This window comes from Nuphar pumila, chromosome 3, assembly GCF_984573655.1.
Source record: "Nuphar pumila chromosome 3, dmNupPumi1.hap1.1, whole genome shotgun sequence".
Classification (NCBI taxonomy): domain Eukaryota; kingdom Viridiplantae; phylum Streptophyta; class Magnoliopsida; order Nymphaeales; family Nymphaeaceae; genus Nuphar; species Nuphar pumila.
The window spans coordinates 354,763-370,764 of record NC_143251.1 but is presented as its reverse complement, the minus strand read 5'-3'; the positions used below and the strand labels follow the sequence as shown (position 1 = coordinate 370,764).

The window sequence follows — 16,002 nt, the reverse complement described above, 5'->3', positions numbered from 1 at the left end:
CCTAATAATTCCATAGGCAACCTGTTAATGATATGCACTGCAGTGTGAAAGGCCTCAGTCCAAAGAGAGAAAGAAATATCAATATTGTGCATCATACTTAACGCGGTTTCAACAATATGCCGATGCTTACGTTCTGCTACTCCATTCTGTTGTGGAGTGTAAGGACAAGAGGAGTTACGTGTGATGCCATGGTCCTTTAAATATTCACTAAAATCATGAGATATGTATTCTCCACCACCATCACACTGGAAATAAGTGATATTTGAATTGAAAAGGTTCTGAACAAGAGCATGGAATTGTTTGAAAAGTTTGAACACTTCAGATTTAGATTTCATAAAGTAAATCCAAGTGTAACGAGTGAAAGAGTCAAGAAATAACACATAATAACGAGAGCCAGATAGAGATGAAACAGGAGCTGGGCCCCAAACATCAGAGTGAATAATTTCAAATGGCTTGGAAGCTCTTTTATTGATACTTTGAAAGGGAAGTACATGACTCTTGCAGACATTACAACTAGGACACTTATGATCTAATTTGACTTTGGGAATAAAACCCTGAGAAGACAATTTGTCAAGGAACCCTTGACTACAATGACCTAACCGACGATGCCAAGAAACTGACTTATTACATTGCATAACAGAAGAAGACTGACTCAAATAAGCAGGAAAAGATGGAGACACGGTAGATGACGTCTTCAAAGTCCCGGGGGCTGCTTCGAAGACGTACATGTTTCCGCGTCGTTCACCCTTAGCGAGCATCTTCTTGGTTCGAAGGTCCTTAAGACAAACAGAAGACGGAGTAAATTCCATGGATGAATTTGTTTCATCAACCAATTTAGAAACATATAAAATGTTTTTCTCAATGGCAGGAGTGAGTAAGACATTTTTCAATGGTAGTGTAGATTGTGACAAAGAGAGAGATGCATTTCCAGTATGAGAAATAGGGTGGTGGGAACCATCTCCCGTGACAATAGTGCCAGTGCCAATATAAGGAACCATGTTGGAAAGTTTACCTGCATCAGAAGTAACATGTGCGGCTGCTCCAGAATCAATATACCAAACTCCATCATCATTCTGACGCAAATTCATGTTGTTAAATGCAGTCATCAGAATTTGTTGCACATCATGTGGCAACCCTGCACTCTGTCCCTGATCAGTACCCTGATGTGCTCGAAAATTTTCCTGCGGCTGCCCCTGAAACTGTCTAACATTCATCTGTCCAGCTCTTGGTCCTGGCCTCCCTGCCTTGTTGCGATTCTGTGGGTTGTGCCAACAATCTGCTTTCACATGGCCACGCTTGTTGCAATGGAAGCAAGTAGGGACACGGGTACCTCTAGTGGCAGGTGGAGCAGTAGGAGTAGGAAGGAGTCCTCCACGGCCCATATGAGCAGCAGGTGGACGAAATGAGGTAGACCCAGATGTAAACATGACAGGATGAGGATCATCAATAAGATGATCTTGAGTCAAACTAACTTCATACTGTAGGAGTTTGGCCTGTAAATCCTCAAAGCATGGAAGTGTAGAGGCAACCTGTAATGCAGTGCAAAACATACGATATTGGGGCCCAAGGCTTCCCAATACCTGCTGAACAACATCTCTGTCAGAAACAGGATATCCAATAGCGGCCAACTGATCAATGATAATTTTGATATCCCCTAGAAATTCAGTAATGGTCTTAGTTCCCTTTCGCATAGATTGGAACTGCCATTTCAGTTGAAGTGCACGTGATTCAGAAACCTGTGAATAAGAGTGAGCAAGATGTCTCCATAGTTCTGCAGCAGTAAAATGGTCAGAGATAGTTTGTAATATACGATCAGATAACGTGGCAGTCAAATAGGCAACCACAGATTGGTCCTTCTGAAACCAAACATCATACGCAGGATTTGGAATAGCAATGCAACTCACCTTCCCATCATTACCAGTTACCTCTTGCGTAATAGTCATAGGTGGGGCGGGTGATCCCCCATCCAGATGCCCGGAAAGACCATGACTTCGGATAAACGGCAGAATTTGGCGTTTCCAAAGTAAGTAGTTATCATGAGTTAATTTGTGAGAAACAAGTTGAGAAAGAAATCCGGGGCTGATTTTAGAATCCATAAGGAAGAAGATCAAAGATGAATCAAACAGCACGACAGAAATTCGTAGGTTGTACGGACAGAACCGTACGGACAGAAACTTTTTGAGTTTTGGAAATCATGATTTTTTAGTTAATCGTGCAGAATGTACGATTTATCAACTATATTGCAAGAAATAGATAAGAAATCACAAGAAGTTTGAGAAAAGAGGCACTTTTGAGAAATGAGGGTTCCCAAATTTGGGGAAAACAGAAATTAGGGTTGATAAAATTGGGGATAACAGAATATGTAAGAAGGAAAAGATGCACGATATGAGGAAATGAAGAAACGACGTCGAAATATAGTGATTCAACGGAGAAACAACAGAGAAAAGATGAAAAAAAAACACTTTCCTTGAGAACGCCCAAAAACGCACGTCAAGGTCCTTAGGGGCCTTCCAGATGATCGTGATTACCACGCCCTTGGCTTTGATACCATGTGAGAAATCAGATGTGGGAGTCACCTTACTATCGTAGCAAGAGATAGAGAGAGAGGTAAGAGGGAAGAGAGAAAAAAAATGTTGGGCGGCAATGATGTCTTCTCCCCTTTCCATTGATATTTATATGTTGTACGAGTGGTACAATACAGTACAATAGTACAATACAGTACAGTATGCTGTACAATACAGTACAATAGTACAATACAGTACAGTATGCTGTACAATACAGTACAATACAGTACAGTAGTACAATACAGTACAGTATGCTGTACAAGTGGTACAATACAGTACAGAAATATATTCATTTACATATACATATTTAACAGAGATATATGTTGGGGTTAGGTAATAGTCCACGGCCTCCTTGTCCACTTCTTCTTTGTCCTCTCCTTCCCTTAACATCATAACTTTTTCGTCCTCGTCCATAAGCTACCCCTGTGGAAAGAACATCTTGCGTCCCTGTATGTATATATGATTATTCAGAAAACCCTTTTAAGTTTATCTTATATTGAAGTAATTTTGCACGCAGGTCTTCAAATCTGTGCAGCTCAGGTAAACATAATAAGGAAGTAACAATCATATGATAGTCAGGCCCCAATCCACTCAGAGTTTGTTGTACCATATCTTTATCAGTCATTGCACATCCAACAACTGCTAGTTGATCTGTGATGATCTTCATTTTGTTCAAGTACTCCATGATAGTCATGAAATCCTTTCTTAACATCTGAAATTCCCTTTTAAGAAATACAATCCTGGCTTGAGAAACCTGTGAATATGTCTGAACTAGTCTGTCCCAAAGTTGTATGGCAGTACAACCATCTGGAATTGCCACAAGCACCTCTTGTGACAACGTAGAGGTAATATAAGCAACTAGTGCCTGGTCTTTTTTCATCCAAGCTATAAATTCTGGATTTCTAACATATACTGTGGTAGATGCTCATTTACTGTCCTTTTCTTCTCGTGATATAAACTCTAGAGGGACTGGAACAGATCCATCCAAATGTCCAGAAAGATCCTGACTCCTAATAAAAGGAATGATCTGCCTCTTCCAAGTTAGGAAATTGGAGTTGTTTAATTTTTCAGACACGAGTTGACTGAGAAAGCTTGAAGAAAGACCAGACTGAGTAGGAAATGAATCCATGTTTCACAATAATAAGAATGTGTCCAGCACACAACCCGATAATAGCTAAAGAAATCAGTATATCAAACAAAACAACTTTCAACTTCAAGGAAATTCCTGCAGCCTCTTACCTTTTTTTTTTGCTGATAGAATAGTCACGCCGATGACTAAAGCAACTGGAACCTCCTTCATTTTTTTTTGCAGAATGGACTATATCAGGCTATGTGAAGAACAATAAACAATAAAATGAAGGGAAAACTGAAACAAAATCCAAATCTGGTATCTAATTTAGATTAGAGATTGAATTCTGATCATATTTGTAATTATCCAGATTTGAATAAACAGGGAAGCACTGAGTACGAAAATTTAAAGGAACATATAAGCAAAACTCATATCCAATATTGATTTAAAGCCGTTCAAGAATGAAAGGAATGAAAAAGTCAAATGGCAAATGAAGCCAAATCTGAATCTGCTCAGATCTGATCAAGAAAGAATAAAACGAGATTAATGGATAACCGATTACGTGATCAGATCAGATTATGATCATATCTAATTAACAAGATAAGTTAGAGCCAGATTAAGAGCTAAGAAGACAACACAAAATATATCAATAACAGAGAGACGTGATTAGATCTGAATCAGATCAGATCTGATCAAGATGGTGATGCCAAGAAATATGTTGAGAATAGGATGACGAGACAGAATCGGTTTTGACAGAAGAACGTGATCAGACATCAAGATTGAGAAGGAGAAAAAATATTGAGAATCAATTTTTCTGACTTGGGAGACTGAACGATCTTTTTAGACATACCTTTGGAAGCAATCCTAGATCCAACGTGGCTCTGATACCATGTTAGATTTTATACATCCAGAGTTTTACCATGCGTGAAGGGTGAGGAACAGAGAGAGAGAGAGAGAAGGAGCTGCACTGAAAACCCGATTCCACTTACAGGAGTCGGCTGTTAATCTATTCATTTATATGACATTACAACAAGGAATAATTACACATGTGCCATTAATGAAAGGACATGATTATGGGTCTGGCTCCCTTGACCCGTGACCCGATATGAACAAAACATGTCTTTTCAGAGGCATGTTAAATATCGTCATGTTGCCATTATGTCATGATCGTATAGCAGATTAGAGATGTAAAGTAAGATCTTCTAGGAGTGATGAGCATCTATGTTAAAATTATATGTATACAAATACCTGACAAGGATATTTCTATCTTTTTATATGTTGTATAGTAGGGACTTAAGTGTAATATTCTTTTTCCTTTTTAGTTTTTTTTTTCTTTTTAAAATCTTTGAAACAGTCATATTATGACTGTTGGGAGACAGTCCAACTAGTCGTTGGACTGCCTCCCACTTATTGAGTGAGGCTCTATATAGAGCCTCACTTATTGTTTCTCAATGCTCTTAGAAGCATTTTTGTGTGTTTATATAAAATCCTTCTCATATAGGCTTTTGTGCCTTTGTGTTTTCTATCTTTTTATGTGATTGTAATCGATCCATTAGTGATTGCGGCTTTGTTGTGCACTTGTGTAGCCCTTTGTTGGCATTGTATTAGTGCATTCTTGATTCATTTCATGGTATCAGAGTAAGGTTTTTGAAGAAAAGGTGAATCACGTATCTACTTCACGCGAAGAAGTGCTCTTCAATTCTTTGATCATTCCTCTACTCAAATATTCAAGTATTCATCATGGGAGAGAGAGAGTCTGCCACCGTCATCACTTACAAGCTCAATGAAAACAATTGCTTGATGTGGGCAACGTCGATGAAAAATCACATCAAGGGTAAAAAATTATGGGGTTTTGTTAGTGGTTCTACTTGTGAACCACAACTCATTTTGACAAGAAGAGAAGGAGATCAAGTCAAGGCCTTGTCCGAAGAAAAAAAGGAGAAAGCCTTGCAAGAATATCAAAATAAAATGGAAGATTGGGAAGCAAGCAATGCCCAAATACCCTCATGGTTTATGAATACTATGGAGTTTAAAATTGCCACTAGTATCATCAAGTTCAAGAAGGCATGTGATGCATGGAGTTTTCTAAAAAGTACCTTTATCCAAAAGGATATGGCTAGACTCTATTATCTTCAGATAATGTGCGTAATTCTAAATAAGGAGATAAGAGTGTGAGAGACTTTTATGGTATCTTATCCCTTATTTGAGATGAATTAGCTATGTTGGAACCAAAATGAAAATGTTCGGCTATTGATATGAGAAGATCCCAAATCGAAAGAGAAAATCTTTTATCTTTTCTTTATGGCCTTCGATCGAAATTTGAGCAAGTAAGATTTTCCTTACTTCATAGGGTCACTACTCCTTCTATAAGTGAGGCACTTGCTCAAATTTGTCAAGAAGAGACAAGACTTGGAATGCACTAAGTCTAATAATGAGGTTCTTGCCATGGTAAGACCTAGAAACTTTGTGAAAACATATAAACCACCTCACTTTGAGAAGAAGTTCAACGGGAAAGGACATAATGGAGGAGGATACAAAGGTAAAATTATTTGTCATCATTGTAAGGAACCAGGGCATATAAGAACGGAGTGTCCAAAATTTAAAAAAGGTAACCATCTTAAGTGAAGAGCCTCAAAAATCAAGAAAATGGAGCAACTTCAATGAATTAAACCTTGCCCAAATAGCAGAGGCAGTCTCACACATTCTCAAGGCCACTCCTTCTACGTCCGATGCCGCCATCTCTTCTCCTCCAGGTAAGACTTCTTGGATTTTAGATTCGGGTGCCTCTTTCTACATGACTCACAATGAGTCTCTCTTATCCGATTGCACTAAATCATATTTTTCATGTGTCAATTGCCGATGATACCTCTTTAAAAGTCAAAAGCATAGGAAACCTTGATGATATTTAAAAAAAAATGTGTTCCAAAAGTGAGAGTTATTCTCAAACTGAATTTAAATCTTTTTTCCATCTCTCAATTTTTTTACTACGATTGTAAAGTATTCTTCTCATTTAAGGCTTGTTGGGTGCAGGATCTTCAGTTAGGGAAGCTGATTGGGCAAGGCCATAGACGATGAGACCTTTATTATATGGATTCCTTCTGTTTACCAAAAAACTCATTTTGTAATCATGTCAAAGACATTAATCTGGATCTTTGGCATAAAAGATTAGGACATCCAAGTATATCCAAATTATCTCTTTTTTCATTTTTGTTAAAATTTTGTAAAGATAAAAATTTTGTATGTGAAGATTGTATACTTGAAAAAATACAATGATACCTTTTGAATCTAGAACCTCTATGTCATGAAAATTTTGAATTAATGCATTTAGATGTATGGGGTCCCACTCCTGTTATGTCAAAATGTGGTTATTCATATTATGTTACATTTATAGATGATTTTAGTAGACATACTTGGATTTACTTCATAAAACTTAAATCCAAAGTTTTTTCATGTTTTAAAAACTTTCATAATCTTGTTAAAAATCAATTTAAAACAAACATTAAAGTCTTCTGCTCTGACTCTGGGAGAGAGTTTCTTTCGAATGAATTTCAACTATATCTAAAAAATCATTGAATTGTTCATAAAAAATCATGTCCTAGGACCCCTCAACCAAATGAGATTTCTGAAAGAAAACATCGTTACATCATTGAAACTACTAGAACTCTACTTATTTCAAAAGAAATTCCAAAACAATTTTGGGTCAAAGCCTCCTTAACCGCAGTTTATCTAATAAATAGAGTGCCTTCTCAAACATTGGAAAACAAATCTTCTCTTGAAAAACTCTTTAAAATTTCTCTTGATTTGAAAAGGCTAAGGGTATTTGGCTGTAAATGCTTCGTGCTTCTTGAAAAACATAACAAACTCTCTCCCAAAGCCATAAAATGTGTCTTTCTTGTTTATGTTGGTAATAAAAAATGATATCTATGTTATGATAAAACAAATGATAAACTTTACATTTCTAGAAACGTTACTTTTTTAGAAAATGACAATGGATTTGATTTTGAAATTCCTAAGGAAGAATCCGAGTATGCTTTCTTATTTGATTTATTACCCAATAAAGGTATTGGTGATGATATTGAAACGTTCGAGTCTATTAATGACTCAAGTAGCAAGCCATCTCATGATCTTCTTCAATGCTCCAGACGAAATAATGGTGAGCATCCATGTGCCCTTGAAAGATATAATCAACTAACAAATATTAAAGAAATTAGTGTTAGAAGGTCGGAATGAACACATAGGCCTCCAATTAGGTTTGTCTCATTCGAATCCTTCTCCCTAAACTATAGGGCTTGTCTTTTAGCCATTCATTCCTATCATGAACCATCCAACTATGACGAAGCTAAAAACAAAAAAAATGGGTTGAAGCCATGAAAATTGAATTAGATGTATTACACAAAGCTCACACTTGGGCAATTCAACCTCTTCCTATCGAAAAGAAGACAATAAGGTGTAGCTGGGTGTTTAAAATTAAAACAAAAAGTGACGGGTCTCTTGAGAGATATCAAGCAAGGGTAGTTGCAAAAGGATATTCCCAATAATATGATATAGATTACGAGGAGACCTTTGCCCCAGTAGCTTGTATGACTACAGTTAGGACTCTAGTTGCAGTAGCATCCATTAGAAAATTGTCGATATATCAGTTAGATGTTAAAAATGCATTCTTAAATGGAAACTTAAATGAAGAAGTATACATGGATCCTTCCTCTGGTCTGACTATTGAAAATGATATGGTTTTTTGTCTTCAAAAGGCCTTATATGGGCTTAAACAAGCCCCTAAAGCATGATATGATCGGTTTAATGGTACAATGGTAAAACTTGGATTTAAATCTTGTTACATTGACAATACTCTTTTTGTGAGATCTACAAGTACCTCATTGATCATTTTTCTTTTGTATGTTGATGATATGATCATCACTGGGAATGATCAAAAGGAAATTGAAGATATTCAAATTTTGCTTAAAAAATCCTTTGATATGATTGACCTTGGTTTTTTGAGATACTTCTTAGGACTTGAAGTAGCCTATTCACCAAGAGGATATATTTTATCTCAAATCAAGTTTGCAGCTGATATTGTTGAGTGCTCAGGAATCACTGACACAAAATATGCTGATACTCCTGAAGTGATAAATGCGAAAAATGTGAGCTGAAGATGGAGTGTTATTAGATGATCCAACTCATTATCGATAACTTATTGGATCATTAATGTACCTATCCATAACAAAGCCAGATATTGTGCGTGTTGTATACTCTGCTAGTCAATTTCAACATGCGCCCACGACGGTCCACATGAGTGCAATATTAAGAATAATTCAATACATCAAAAAAACCATATCTAAAGGGCTATTCTTATCCTCTTCCTCATCTTTAAATCTTATTGCTTATACTGATTCTGACTGGGGAGGAGATCCCAATAACCGTCACTCAACTATTGACTTTTGTGTATTTTTAGGTGATTCTATCATTTTTTGGTGATGTAAAAAATAACATAAAGTGTCTTTATCTTCTACGGAAGCCGAGTACAAGGCAATGACTACCATAACCACTGAAGTCGTGTGGATGATAGCACTACTTTTCGATATGAGTGTTGATGCCTCCGAATCTTCAAAACTATGCTACGATAACAAAAGTGTCATCTATATAGCCAGCAATCACACATTTCATGAGCGAACAAAACACATTGAGATAGATTGTCACTATCTTCGCGAAAAATATTTGAAGGGGACTATTACTTTGCCATATGTCTAGTCCGAATTTCAGATTGCAAACTTCTTCACCAAAGCTCTTCCACTGCCCCGATTTTTGTATCTTCTTAGCAAACTTTTGGTGTTTTCATCGTAAGTTTGAGGAGGAGTGTTAAAATTATATGTATACAAATACCCGACAAAGGTATTTCTGCCTTTTTGTATGTAGTATAGTCCACTAGGGACTTAAGTGTAATATTCCTTTTTCTTTTTAGTTTTTTTGTTTCTTTTTAAAAACTTTGTAACAGTCATATTATGACTGTTGGGAGACAGTCCAACTAGTCGTTGGACTGCCTCCCACTTATTGAGTGAGGCTCTATAAACCTCATTGTTTCTCAATGCTCTTAGAAGCATTTTGTGTGTTTATATAAAATCCTTCTCATATAGGCTTTTGTGCCTTTGTGTTTTATCTTTTTATGTGATTGTAATCGATCCATTAGTGATCACGGCTTTGTTGTGCACTTGTGTAGCCCTTTGTTGGCATTGTATTCGTGCATCCTTGATTCATTTCAATCTAATCATTAGCAAATCACTCCTTTAAAAGTGATCATATAGTTAAGCACAACCATGCTGTCTAGAAGGTGCTATCTTATTGCAGTGGCATGGGTTCATTTGGAAATGAGAGAAACATCTATGGAGCATCATTTGCATGCACTCTCCTTTATACCTTGGACTATTTTAATACCTTGTTTTGATTTTGTCTTTTTTATTTCTATTTGATGCTTATCTCCCGTCTCTTTCTCTTATTCATCCAACAGCTCTTAGGGGAACTTGAAACCTTGTTGAAAAGACTACCATTTCCATAAATAACAGGCCACTTGCTTATACGAATGCCTGCGTCAGTTTGAAGTCACTTGAATGTGGTAATCATAATTTTTCTGTGCAGTCAAAAGTCTGTGAAAGGAGCTTCTTGTTTTAGTCATGGTACGCTTATTCATTTATTTGTGCACTGCAACTCTATGAAGTTATTCTATAGATGTAAGTGGAAAATTTTAAGTTAGTATCCTCTTAAACTTACTACAATATCAAATGACCATGGAGATAAATCTTCATCCTGCTAAAGATGGTCATATAACTCTATTATGAATTCAGTCTGTGTAATTTAACTACTTGTATGAACTCATCAAAGCTTGGAATCTTTTAGTGAATGTTGGTTTGCTGTATATGCAAAATCATGAAAAAATCTAGAAGTTGTGCAAATTGACTTCTCAACAATAGTAAAAGGGTTATGATTAACAATCTGAAACTTGGGGCTTGAGGCCCCATTATTTGTGTTAGATGGTAATGTTGGCTTTCAAAAGTTGAGTGTTGGATGAATAGGAGGTTCAAGAGTACTTTTAAATGTTGCAAGAAACTATGCAATGTAAGTAGAAAAAGGGGAGGGAAATTCTGAATAGTGAGAGAAAATGTAAAAAGGAGAAGGGTGTAGAGGAATTGACATCCCATCTTTGTGATTAATTAGGGCTTAATGTCCTCTTCATTTGAAAAAAATATAAGAGGCTGTAGATGAAATTACAACATTTTCCCTGTTTATAATCTTAAAAAGAGCTTCTAAATACTGTACATTATTAAAATTATGCTATTGTAATGACACTCAGTCTAAAAGGAGTATAACTAGTATATTCTGATTCAGCAGTTAGCTTACTGAATTTTGAATGAGTGTTGCACCTAGGGGTATATTTAGTATCCCATGTTTCAGAAGTTAGCTTTCCATATGGCTGCCTGCCCATAATTTGTAAGTCTTAATTGAATCAAGAATTCTTGAAATTACTCAATTTTGTTCATTGCAATCGAAGGCATTGTAGGGGTATATTCAGTATTCCATCTTGCAAAAGTGGGCATTCTGTATATCTGCCTACTCATAATATGAAATATCTTAATTGAGTTGAGAGTTCTTGGAAGTACTCCTACTCATAATATGAAATATCTTAATTGAGTTGAGAGTTCTTGGAAGTACTCACTTTTATTCATCACAGTCAAGAGGCACACTAATCTACATAGGATGGTAAACATTTTATATTATGGAATTATGCAATGTGCAATAACCAAATTGCTCTTTAGTAATCACAAGAAGTGGCTTGACTTTGAGTTTGTTTGGGCACCTGCCCCTGTAACCTAGCTTTTAAGATTAAGTAGGTAAATTTGTAATCATATCTCTAACTTTATGGCTTGCTCAATTTTCTAACTGTATAAGACAGTTTTGATGAAATACCTACGTAAGAAAAGAATTTGTTATAAAGTGAATAATTCTGTACTTTTTTATTTTCTAGGGATGGTCCTGCATGTAACTTTTGCTATATGGCCCTCTGGCAGGCAGATGCGGTCATATCCAAGCTTCAAACAACTATTTGCAAAGAAGACAGTGCTGAACCAGTGCTTCTGATAACTGCCGATATAGTATTCCCTATATTCCTTTGATTTCACAACTGCATGACCTGTACTGGTAATTGTAGGTCTTTTAGTTGAGTATTAAAATATTTAGCTTGACAAACTGATGTGTCACATTAGGAGTTGTTATCTACATGCCTGTCCCCAAAACGAAATTGCAATTTTGTTTTGAGGCAACAAAAGTTTAGCAGTTACATTCCAGCAGACAATAGCGTATTCGATTGTTTTCTTGTGTAAGAATGATGCTGTACTGAAGGGCTGTAGTTTTTTATTTATTTCTGTGTGAAAGAAAACTCCTAGTCTGTTTCTGTTCCATGTTCCTTTAAAGTTCCTGCTTTTCTGGTCTATTGCATTATTTAGGATCATGTGGAATATGCTGGACAGACTCCACTGATTTGGTCATGGCAGTGAGGAAATGGCAGTTGTCTTTTTAGGTGAGAAGGCTGAAACTGCAGCAGTCTCTGTGATTGTGGCTTTTTCACGTACACCTGATATGGCATAATTTATGCTTGTCATAGAACTTCTATGAAACTGTCCCAAGTTTATTTCAAGTAGCTAGTTTTGCTTGTCTTGATCCCCATGGAACATCTGGAATTCTGACTAGTCCTAATGTTAAGGCGTGTTGGACTTCAAATTAGGGTTTCCAACTTTGGCCCTCACATGTTGAGCTGTGTTTTTGCCTGCCATATTTTTATTTTCTTTTCTTTTGCACAACATAGAATCCAATGTTTATATTAATGGCAGTTTTACCTATGAATTTTCTAATGTGGACAAAGTTTTTAGTACAAAGGAAATTCAAAACTATTTGCACAATGTATAATCCTGTATTCATAAGATTTTTGTTTACTCTAGGATGTGCACTTTGTGTCATGTTCTGTTCCGTAGGTCTCATCATAGTGCACATTGTGTCTTTATGAGAATCACGTCTATGTTTGAAACAACTGGAGTGCATATGTGCCTCGAATTAGATCTTCTTCATTCATTCAAATGGTGCAGATCTGATTTTAATCTCGTCTCTTCCAAAGCACCTCTATTTGTATTGTTACCTTTTCATGTTATTCTTTAATTCATCCCAACTTCAAAAACATAAAGGATGAATCCTGACCATATCTGAAACTGGTGTTCATATTTTCATTTGAATATGATGTGAAAGTTGAATTCAACATTAAAATTCAAATTAAGTTTAATTTAATATTATATTCATGTATGCTCTACTATAGCATCAAATTGTTGTTTATTAATGCTTCATCCCTATCTAAAAAAAGGACAGCGATGTTTTTGGTCGTCAACTTCTGCACCATGAACTCCTGACCCATGCTGTCCAATTACTGTGCCTAGAATTGTATTCCAGGAAATATTTCTCCTATAGTCCCTCCTCCTGGTCCTCATTGTATTTTCCTAAAGTCAGTATTAAATTCAATGACAAATTATTTTACTTGCTGAGGAATCTTTTGCCTTCCAATGGGATTGTTATGGAGGATGAGTCTTAGTGTGACATTCATGTAATACACGTTGCCATGCTATGTATTTCAGTTCCCAACATGATGTAACTTATTAGGGGTATTTTTATAATGTTTCCCATGTATTTTAAGTGAATACTTTCTAATGGAACATCCAACTCCAAGGCATCAAGTGTTTTAAACCATTGCTGCAACTATTCCTCTCTTCCTCCATCTCCCATCTTCTCTATCTTTTTAAATTTTACACGATCCGAGCACACATCTCTAGCAAGGTAACCTGATGATTGATTGAAGGCCTCTTCAAGGATGATCTATCTAAATCATCAAATGTGTTTCCTTTTGTTTTTCTTCTTTTCTATTCTCTAAATCTCTTAAACCTCATCTTGCCTTTTTTCTTCTTTCCATTAGCTTTCTCCCTCTCGATCTTTCTCTTTCTTTTTTAATCTCACCTATTCCCATCAGTACAGAACTGAATCTCAGATCACACCCATCTAATTAAAAAACACCGCAAGCCTGAATGCTTTTTCAGGTTCCACGAACTTCTTCAAATTGCCCATGAATAGCTGCTACTTTCCCTATTTCTGAACCCCCCCTCCCCCTCTTCCCCAACCCCCAAAAGAAAAGGGAAGAAAGGGAAAGGTACACGTTGGCCTCTCATAGTAATACCTCTAGTCTCCTTTCTATCTTCTTTTAGTTCTTCTTTGAGCTTGGAATGAGTGTGCTTATTCCTTCATTTGGAAATAACTAAGCTAGCATATAAAATTGCTGATATTAAAGTCCGCTTGCTAAATTTTTTGCTAACAAAAAACTCATATATGCTTTTGGCTCTGGAGCATTTGGTGCTGGGAATGCTATGGTTGTAAGTTGAGACTAATGATGAACTCATGTTTTGCTTAAACCTGTAAATATTTTAAAATTCAATATTTAGAGGTGCTTCATACGAGAGGTTCTTTGCCTGTCAATGGTTATTTCTTTTTTGAATGGTGTTGCTTAGCAGCATCTGCCAAAAAGGACTTCTTTCCCTCCCTTGATTTTCCTGTGTATGTGTGTGTGAGAGATCTCAGAAAACCTAGGTCTTTGACAAAATTTTGAGGGAACAGGCTCATACAAGTTCATCCGGTTCTCCTTCCAAGACAAGCCCTAAAATACATATGGAAGATCCGCCTGATGCTGCATGTAATTTTTTTAATGTGAAACCATATTTATCTTGCAAACTTTTGAGATTTACAAACTTCTGGTTTTGGGTACTTGATCATTTCTCGAGGTTGTGGTCCATGGTGGTGTGATTAGAGAAAAACCATCGAGCAAGGAGGAAGCCCGCAAATTCATTAAAGGTGCAATCTAGTGGAGATTCTTCTACAGTTTGCATATTTTTTATGGTGGCAATTGATGCCAATTACTTATCTTGGCTTGCAGGTTATTCAGGGGGGCATACATCTACTGTGGGATCTATACTTGTAACCAACCTTAAGACAGGCTGTAGAAGGAGAGAATGTGACAAAGCTGAGGTATCCGAGTCTCTATCTCACCTCATCTAAGACATTTCTTGTGATCATCAACTGCCCTGTTTTTTTTTTTGCAGATTTACTTCCATGAGATACCTGATGAAATTGTTGATAATCTGGTAAGTTTTTTTTAGCTTAATCTGTTTCAACTCATCTCAATATATCTTATTTTGCATTTAGTCGTAAATATTGATATTCGGTGATGGTCTGTGATTAGATCGATGAGGGTATGGTGCTCAACGTTGCAGGTGGCTTGCTGGTTGAACATCCACTGGTGTGGCCCTTTGTTGAAGCAGTGGTTGGTTATTCATCATAGTCTAGTGTTATATCTCTCCTTGCATTTTGTGCTTCCTATTGTTGCTGTTCCTGGAAGTGGTCATAGTTAATTGGTTTGGGGAACTGCTTATGTAGGTTGGCACGACAGATAGTGTGATGGGGCTGCCCAAGGCTCTTACAGAATCTCTGATTCAGCAGGTCCTCTAGAGAATCTCTGAATCAGCAGACCTCTAGATTTTACGGGATGATGTCGCACGCAGTTTTATACTTGACGTCAAGAATTGGCTATTATAGACCACAAACGACCCCTTTTCTGTAAGCCAATTCCAATATTTGCTGGCATCAACATTGGCACAGACACAAGTTTAATCTTCTGGTGGTAAAGTTGCTTTATTCATGGAGTCAGAAACTAACAATTGTTTGCGGAAATCATGGTACTAACAAGTTTAATTCAGGGCACCTCTGAGGGTTTTACCTGACGTGATCCTCTCAAAAAATATGCTCATTCTTCCTCGTAAACATTAAAAATACATATTTTAAGCAGGTTGGCGCAATGTTATCAGTATAGGTGCGTATGCCGATACTCATCTTATCGGCAGAATTTCGATATACTGCAGGGCCGATACGGCTAATATTTAATAAATCTGAAAAAAAATAATATTATTTTTAAGTTATTTTAATGGTTTTAACACATGTCACGTAATGATTGGCATAATTTTTTATTATTTTTGGGCCTATACAGAACTATTCAGCTGAGTATCGGTGTTGACCGATACAGCTGAATCGGCAGCCCAACCCATTCAGGGCCAATACCGATACTGACAACATTGGGTTGGCGTTTAATCAGATTTTTTTTTCGTGTTTTTTCAAACACACCCTGCCATAACGATACTAATCCATATTTTTTCCCATCATCAAGAATGCTATGGAAAGGCCCAATAAGGTATGGATGGTTCTGAAAATAACCGTTAAATGACCTTTTGACCTATATGAATTATG

General features: G+C 36.6%; 1 protein-coding gene across 3 annotated transcripts in view; it reads left to right on the top strand.

The window, feature by feature from the left end:
- Window positions 1–15,396, top strand: part of LOC149841557 (uncharacterized) — a 28,721-nt gene extending 13,325 nt beyond the window's left edge. Inside the window, exons 4-9 of one of the 3 annotated variants that reach the window (XM_089998527.1) lie at window positions 11,688–11,771; window positions 14,487–14,556; window positions 14,639–14,730; window positions 14,805–14,846; window positions 14,976–15,025; window positions 15,139–15,396. In XM_089998527.1, coding sequence (XP_089854653.1) covers window positions 11,688–11,771; window positions 14,487–14,556; window positions 14,639–14,730; window positions 14,805–14,846; window positions 14,976–15,025; window positions 15,139–15,160 — 360 coding nt within the window. In that variant the 3' untranslated portion in view covers window positions 15,161–15,396. Of the gene's footprint in view, window positions 1–11,687; window positions 11,772–14,486; window positions 14,557–14,638; window positions 14,731–14,804; window positions 14,847–14,944; window positions 15,026–15,138 lie in introns of all 3 variants that reach the window. The other 2 variants (XM_089998526.1, XM_089998528.1) reach the window with 2 other exon arrangements.
- The last annotated feature ends 606 nt before the right edge of the window (window positions 15,397–16,002 follow it).